The following is an 8,784-nucleotide window of genomic DNA, read 5'->3' as shown; positions in this document are numbered from 1 at the left end:
CAAAGAGAATTTGAGAGTTATTTTTTTCTAGAGTCCCGAGTATATCAGCATTTTACATGGTGTTTTTCACCGATATTTTTAATTTAGAACATATTAACAAAAATATTTTAAGCTGTATTTTATGTATACAGAAGGGTCAAAGGAGGTCAAGAGAATTGTTACTATGAGGTAGTGTAGCATTTTGTGATTATAATGTTAATCTGTTTAAAAAGTTTTTGCCATATAATGAGCAATGTAAATTATAATATTTTTATGTTCTTAGGGACTTCCACAGCCACAATTTTACCAACACAGCTGTTTGACCCAGTGACATCATGTTTTGCATATTTCTGCATTTTAATGAGTTAGTAATTTAAAAGGTTACAAAGAAACCATAACTCATAAGTAATTAAATTATTTAGCAGAAGTATAAGAAGGTCTTCTGACATGGGAAGGTCACTGTGGGAAGGAAGGAGCATCAATGTACTGAATTGCACCTGTTTGTTGAAGATAGGTACAGACCAGAAGCTTTACTGTTGTCTGTTTTCTCAGGGAATTAGTGAATATATGCACATACTAAAAGCAGCTGAATTCCCTTTTATTGAGATAGAGGATTTCTGGTCACAAAACACTAAATGGAAGTTGTCTTTCAAGACTTTGGATAACTTCTATATTTTACAGAAAACACTTATGTGCATGATGTGTTTTTCATTTAGAATACTGAAATACAGATCTACCAAGGGATTGGCATTTAATCTTTTCCCAAGGTAGTTTAATACATATAAATTTCTGGAAATGAAAGGTAAAGTATAAGATCTTGACATCTTGGGTTGCCTTTCTTCAAGCTAAATATTTTACAAATCAGGAAAAACCCTGAGCCCATTGAAATATCTGGATTTCAGAAAAAGAAGGTGTTAACAAAGATTTTATGCTAGTACAAAAGCAAAGGAAATAAGGTTTATTGTAGAATAAATTGTTACTTTTTCATGTTCTGTTACATAGAAAATACACAATGACTATTGGGGGTATATTCATCATGAACTGCTAATGAGAATAATCAAGACATTCTGTGACATTTTCAGGGAGGGGGCAAAGCGTATTGAAAAATGAATTTGCAGTTGAGAACTTTTACTCTCAGCCAGTGGGATACCTGGAAATACCATAGAAATATTAAAAAAGTCCTGCAATCCAGCTCTGCCTCTGTACTTATTTTGCGCATAACTTCATCATATTCTCCTAGGCTTTCTTATCGATGGATTGATTAGAGTCAATAATTATTTGTTATGCATGTGGACTTTATTAAAATAATTTTATTTTCTTTATTTATGGTTTGTTGCTTTCAGAAAGTTATATTTAAATGTAAATAACATTTTAATTTAAATCTTAGTTCTTTCTTGTATCTCTCTGAAGCATTTGAAATTTTTTGTTGGAAAAGAGTTTAAAATAGTTTTTTAAAGCAGTAGGGGAGAGAATGAACTTCTAGAGTACAGACGTTAATTACAGAAGGGGTTCCTATAGGATATCTTGAGGGCAAACTGGTGGGTTCATTCTTTTGCAGGTTGTATGGACCCCAAAGCTGTTTGCACTTAGTGAAGAAAAGCAGAATCTGGTTTTACAGCCTGGGAAGTTGTTGTGGACAGATCATTTGCAGCCCAGTATCCTGCCTGCATGGCAGGGGTGGATTCACTTCCATTCAGTCTCCAGTGATTTCTACAAATAGCCCAAATCTCACATCAGGGAGAGGGGGTGGGTCTGATGTTTATTAAACAATGTTAGAAGCAGTAGTTGAATGTGAACATAGTTCTTTCTGTTAATTCACAAAATTAAATTAATGCTATAGCATAGTTTCTTGCGTCTCATTTGCCATGAGAAATAATTTTCTGCTGCAAATCCTAGTGTAACTGGTGCTTGTAAAGGCATGGAAGTTCTCTATAAAGAATACAGTAAAAAACTGAGGATGTAAAAATCCTTTTAATTCATGGATGTTTTTATTCAGTTTTGACCTTGTGAACAAACAGCATAAAACAGGGTTGCAGAACTAACACATAGACATATTTGGGTTGCTAATTATAGAGAGATGTAAAACATTAATTCTTTTCAAAACTTTTCAGCAGTAAACTCAAAATACACGAACAGCTTTTCTGGTGGGGTTTTGTAGCCTTGAACATTCATTTATTTAGTATAGCTGCACTTGGACCAAATTAGCAAATATTAAAGTAAGACATAGTAATGGCATGTTTAATATTTTCCAGCGTAAAGATTGTGAAAAAAGATAAATACAATTCTGCGTGCAAATAGATTTGGACGTAATACAGTGATGAATTAGAAAGCAGTAACAGAAAGGAAATGAAGAGTTTATTGTTTCTATAGCTCCAATATCCATTAAAAGTTAGTTACACAGCAGGTGGCAGTTTGGATAAGTGTAAAGTGAATGTTTTGAAATAAATAGCAGCTGGGTGACCTGGGATGTCAGGGCTCTAGACAAGGGTGTGTGTTTGTCAATATATCCTACATGTTTTACAGACTCCTCAGGGACCAGGAGAAGATACAATTTCACCTTTTCTGTGCCAAAACATTTTAATTATATCTTCTTCCAAGTACAGCGGTTCAGTAACCGAGGAGCTGACATTGATGCATGTGTTGATAAAGCTGCAAACATTCAAAATGAGATTAACAAAGATTTTGAGGAAAGGGTGACAGCTAATTTTGTACAGTATTCTGCATCTAATTCAGGTCAGTGTAATGATAGAATATTTTATAACTGCTATGTCATCTAGAAAGAGTTTTATGATGCTTTGTGTATTTAAAGATTTGTGTATATGAAAGTACAGTTCTTTATACATCATTCAAGCAAGTTTTAACTTCTTTATTGAACATCTATTGGTTGTAGCTGTAAAAAGGAATAAACTTAAGCATTTAGAAGCAATTTTACATATCCATCTGCATTAATCACAGTAATAAGTTCATTTTGTCTAATTCACCTTGAAAATATTGGCTTCAGATGTGAAATGGAACCAAATCTACCACACATATTTTGTGGTGTTGCTTAATAATTGCAAAAAAATTTGATGGAAAGTTATAATAAGTGTATTTAAATAATCGAACTGTAGTTTCTTTGTGTTATGTGCGGTCTTTTGAGAATATCTCAGTGTATTTCTGCTCTGTTCTCCTTGTTTGAAGGTAACTCACATTCTTCCACTTCTTTTTGTTTGTGAAATTTTCTCTTCTTTTTTATCCACTCAGTTCTCCATCTGCTTTCACTTTTGTTTGCTTGGGCCGTCTCTCATCCCAACTTGATAATGAGGAATGCAGTGTGACCCTGACCTCTATCAGCCCATGCATGACCTTCTGACTCGCCCACATAACCTTTGACCTTCTCTTTGACAGCTTGATTAATTACCCTGTGTTATGATTTATGAGTAAGTGCTATGTAAAAATAATAGACAACAGGTGGTCCTCTAAAATCTTTTTGTGGTACGTTTTCTTTTCCTGCCTAACCTGATGAGCTGTTTTAAGTTTGGAACTTAGCGGGACAAAGTGTGTTTGGCAGAAGCATGGCATTTTTACGCACTTGGACGCAGTGCTGGAATTCAGACAGCCGAGGTATATCTGGGATGGAAATACCGTAGTGTTAGCAGGGTGCATTTGCCAAAATGTACATTGGGTGGAAACAGAAAGCAGAATCAACTGACATTTCAGGCGTTTCAGTCACAGGTCACGTCTTGAGAAAATTGCTCAAATAATGGAGGGGGCATTTTTCAAGCTGAGCTGCATCTCCAACAGCTATGTTTACTTTAACGCTTCACTAGTGACTTCTGATTGGCTGTCATGACCTCATCCTGCTGTTGCACCTACAGTGTCGCAATAGTGACATAGATGTACCCTTCTCACAGTAAAGATGGGAAATGAACAGAGCATACTTCTTTCAGAAAGATGAATGGACACTGCTGTGTCTGTTTTTACCACAGGCAGGTTTAAGAGCAGAGTGCTTTGAGTTGCATTTCCTCAAGGAATTAATTCTGGTCTTTCTGCCAACCATCCAAATAGAAAACTGAACTTGAAAATTCAGGTTGATCAAGTGTAGGAAAATGATCTCTTTCAGATCCTCACTCACAATCCAAAAAGATGGTTACATAGGTCAAAAGATACTTCTCTGGTTCTGACCTCTCTTGTGCCATGTGGTATCCACCCTGATGGATTAATATGATCCATCCAATAGATCTGAACAATTTCGTCTCAGTCATTTGCCAGTCAGGTGAGATTTCAAAAGATTTGGAATTTACCTCAAATACTTTGAGGCTATCTTTTTTAAGCTTACCCCCTTGAACTTCCAGTAGGAGACAGAAAGTATTGCCCCATTTCTGGCTCATATATTACAATGGAAAAAGCCCTTCTGCGTTGTTTTTAGTAGTATATGTATTGTGACTGAGATTCATGATTCTTTCCAACTCGTGACTTAGTAAGCCCACTTTTCTTTTCATCATCACAATCCTCAGCCTCCAGAAGCAGCAACCTAGAGAATGGTAGGAGTTTTAGTGTAGAATAAATTTTGCTTACCTTGAAGCATTACCACGTGAAAGTAAGAGATGTTAATTGGGTGCTTTAGTCTGAGAGAGAAACTGTAATTTTGTAGATTAGAGGCTGGGAGTTCCATTTGTCAGTGTCTGCCATAATTATAAGGTCTTATCACAGGTACACTGATGGCTGAAGATTGATGGGGATGGGGGAATAGTGTCCTTAAAGCTTAGCTTTTTACAGTGCAAAAACTTTTTGGAGAGTGGTTTCTCTTTCTGTGCACACTGGTCACACAGAAGACTATTACATTGAGAACTACTATTATTATGTTGAAAACTACTGTTATTACCTAATGTTTGCATACCACCTAATACCACAGGGGCTGACAAGATTTAGAAACCCTCCTGGATGATTGGTACTTAAGTAAGTCATAGGTCACTATGTTTTAATAATGATGTAAGCTCATCATGGCTGAAATTGGTATTTTTAGTGACATTGATTTGTTTGGTATAACTGCACTAGCACCAAATTAACAAATAGCAAAGTAATACATAATAATAACACATTTCATACTTTCTAGCATAAAGATACTGTATATGGTGAAAAAAAGATTAAAAAAATCCTGCCTGCAAAGAGTTGTTTCTTAGCATTTATGCCAAAGACTGTATCTTGTCAATTATTAAATTTTGCTAAAGGGCTTTTTTAAGATGTTAGTGGTGCTGTGTTCTGAGGTTTGCACTGACTTGCACACTTCTCAAATTCACTGCGTTAGAGCTCCACCTTTTTTTTAAATTTTCTGATTGCACTAAACTTTAATGGTGTATCTATGCCTACATAAATTACATTTTTTAAAATTCATTTAAGTTAAAAGCCATATTGTTTACACTGATGTTATTTAGAGCAGAGTATTTATTTTCAATAGAAAATGCTCAGATAAAGGCTGAATGAGAGAGGTTGTAATTGAGTATGTTTTACCAGTAATTTTGGTTTTCCATGTTGACTTTTATATATTACTCTCAAATCTTCGTTCTGGTACCATTGTTTTCTTCTTTAAATTTAGGATGCAGAAGTACAAGGGAAAAGGAGATACACCATATCATATAAGCAAAACAGTCGAAAAAGAGATTACTTACCAAAGAGAAAGACTTTTCCTATAATAGAGGGGAAAAAAAATCTTAGTTCAGTTATTAATTCATTATTTTAATTCTGCTGACAGGAAAGGCCTGCTATCTGGGAGAAATTGTAACAAAATATAAAGGGAGTCATGTTACAGTGCTTAAAATATATTTAATAAAAATCCTTTAGTTGATTTATAAAATAGTGAATTTAAAAATAGAATCATATTTCACCTTTTGATGTCTATGTGAAAAATTGACATTGTGTCCTCATAAAATGAGACAAATGAGTCATGTAATTTTAAGTTACATAATCAATAACTTAGACAAATTCCACTTCTTTGATGATTTGTGTGACTGTTTTGTGATCAGGTTGAAGTGCACAGAGTTTCAAATCCCTGTAACATTTCTAGATCTGTAATAAACACATGAATTTTGCATTTTTCATGGTGTAGAAAACAAAACAAATCAATACACGGAACATCTCTAATCAAAACAAGCAGGTCAAGAAGATGAAGCGCCCCGAAACTACCAGCCTGCCAAGTGCTGCAAAAACTCTAGCAGTAGCAGGCTCTAAAACTATCCTTTCATCTGAGATGTACAGTTTAGGAATGTTTCTAAGCCACATTCTTCTCCATGATGAAGTTTAACCCTTGACATTTTCCAAGCTGTAAAATTCATGTGCTTACAGTACAGCACTGTGCATTAATATGGCCGGGCATGATGTGAATAGATTTTAAAATTTGTCTTTCAATTTCTGTTTTCTTTTACCCTTTCTCTATTGTTTATTTATATTTTTGTCTGCTTGTTTGTATTTATCCCAGTTGAATTCATGGCAGGCAGGGTAGGGGAATCATGTGACAGGAAACTGCTTATGGTGCTGCATCTAACAAGGAGACAATTTTCTCTTTGGCCTGTTGTGACCTTTTTTGACTACATTGCTTATTCCAGAGGTAGTATCCTGAATGCCTCTATTTCACCTTGTTTAGCAGAGTGCAACTGCACCCTTTAACTTGGTTTTTGGTGGGTGGAGAAGCTACGGCAGACACTGGAGAAGGGCACAAGGATAAGGGTTAGGCACTCCCTTCAGATGTGATTTTGATAACTAGTCGAGTGTGTCCAACTGTAGAAAATCACTGAGTGACAATCTGTCTACCTGACAGTGGCCACAAAGAGCTACAAGGTTTGTGAATGGCTCTACAGATTAGAATAAAGCAAGCCCAAATAAAGTATCCTTTGTTGGGGTGGACTTGTTTTGCTCTGGGCAACTAGGTATTTGAGCCTCATGTCTGGACCAAGTGCAAAATGAAACACCAAGTCAAAAGCTTGAATAAAGCTGTTTCATTTGATAATTAATTTAGATGTTTCCAAAAAGTAAGTCGTTATTAAAATTTACTTCTAAAGGATAGCTTGATTTTGACTGGGAACCCATGTTAACTTTAGGGACATATCTGTTAAATGCACATGCTTCTCTTTTTTCCCTTCATTTGCAATTATATCTTTCGCAAATATTATGATTTTTTGTGATTTGCCATCATTTAAAAATCAAAGAATTTGATTGGCTGATTTATTCAAGATTTATTTCTCATTCATATATTCATATTTTTTCATCCAGCTCATTTCCTGAGGCATAAAAATGTACCTTATATGCTCAGAAGTATCCTGCAGGTCCCAAATTTGCTCTGGATTTGTTGAATATACAATATAATCCCAGTGCATTTTTACAGCAGATTAAAAGATGCACTAAAAAGTCAGGCCCACCATAAAGAGTTGACTTGTAAGCAACACCACTGAATCAGTTTTTGGTATTGATTCATTGTTACTGCTGCTATTTGCCTCTTCATAGTATGCTTATTGTCACCTAGACAAAAGGTTTTACTGTTTTAAAATGTGGTGAATAATTTTCACATGCTTTCTTTAATGTATCTATCTTTATATATAAAATCTCTCAATCCTTTTTATTTTAAAGGTTTTTTTCTGGCTGAGCATAAAGCTTTTTATTCATTATTATGTAGAGTTCTTAAAGCGACATTTTGCTTTTAGTTCCTGTCTTGTTTTCTGAAAAAGTCATAGAAAGTGCTTATGAATAAAACAACATATTAAATTATTTTAAAGGTAAAACAGGCAACTTTTCTGATGCTGAGAGATGTGTATGAGCATAAGTACATGCACATATTCACACATCAATATCTCTTTAATGACAGATTATTCTTAAAAATCCTTCTATAAATGATGTTGTGTGAAGTTGCTGAAATAAATAAAAAAGTTCTAAAGAGCATTAAAGTAAATGCAAAGCATTTTCAAGCATTAAATTTCCCTTTTCACATTTCTACTTGTTTGTGTGTGTGTGTGTGTGTGACTCTCTTCTAAAACAGGAAGGCTATGGAGTAATAGTTCTGAATCCCAATGAGAACTATATTGAAGTTGAGAAGACAAAAGCCCAAATACAGCTGTCTTCTGATATCTCAGATGAACCTGCAGAAAAGAGAGAAAGAAAAGATAAAATACAGAAGGAAACAAAGAAGCGACGTGACTTCTATGAAAAGTATCGAAATCCACAAAAAGAAAAAGAAACTATGCAGATCTATATTAGAGTAAGTTTCTTTTGGTTTTGTTTGCCCATCTTTAGTGATGCATATGTGTATGTTTACTGACTATATTGGCTAATAAATACCATGCTTTGTTAAAAACAAATACATTGCTGAGAGGACATTCAAGAGTTTATATAGAGTTTCTGGATATTTATTCTATTGGTATTTTTGGTCCTTTATTGATTGTGATGTTTTGGAACTGTTATAAAAAAGTTCTTTCTGATTTCAAAGGGAAACTTCAAGTAAACCCCAGAGGAACTCACTGGTGTTATCAAGAAAGAAATTACTTAGGAAAGACTTTCTAAAAACCATTTTATAAACAGAGGTATTCATAAGAAAGACTTTTTAGTGAAGCTTAGCCAACATACTAGCTTCATATGTTATGTATGCATTTATTGTATTATATTGTATTATATTGGGGAGGCAGTAGTTACAGCCTGATACTTTTTTATCACCTGCCTAATTAATAATGTATTGTGGAAAATAACAGTGTTCATCTTGTGTGGTGGCAAATTTACCCCGTAATGTGTTGTTTTTATATGAGCAGCCATCCATTGTGCTTGAGCGAAACTTTTGAAGGCAGA

At 34.6% G+C, this 8,784-nt stretch overlaps 1 protein-coding gene across 3 annotated transcripts in view; it reads left to right on the top strand.

Annotated features, from left to right (window-relative positions):
• Nucleotides 1-8,784, top strand: part of FAM172A (family with sequence similarity 172 member A) — a 256,713-nt gene that overhangs the window by 120,643 nt on the left and 127,286 nt on the right. For 2 of the 3 annotated variants that reach the window (XM_058826614.1, XM_058826613.1), the window contains exon 7: nt 7,985-8,203. The exons of the other annotated variant lie outside the window; for it this stretch is intronic. In XM_058826614.1, the coding sequence (XP_058682597.1) occupies nt 7,985-8,203 (219 nt within the window). The remainder of the gene's footprint in view (nt 1-7,984; nt 8,204-8,784) is intronic. 3 annotated transcript variants of the gene reach the window in all.

This window comes from Poecile atricapillus, chromosome Z (genome assembly GCF_030490865.1).
Source record: "Poecile atricapillus isolate bPoeAtr1 chromosome Z, bPoeAtr1.hap1, whole genome shotgun sequence".
Lineage (NCBI taxonomy): Eukaryota > Metazoa > Chordata > Aves > Passeriformes > Paridae > Poecile > Poecile atricapillus.
The sequence above is the reverse complement of the archived record's forward strand: the minus strand, read 5'-3'. Positions and strand labels throughout refer to the sequence as shown.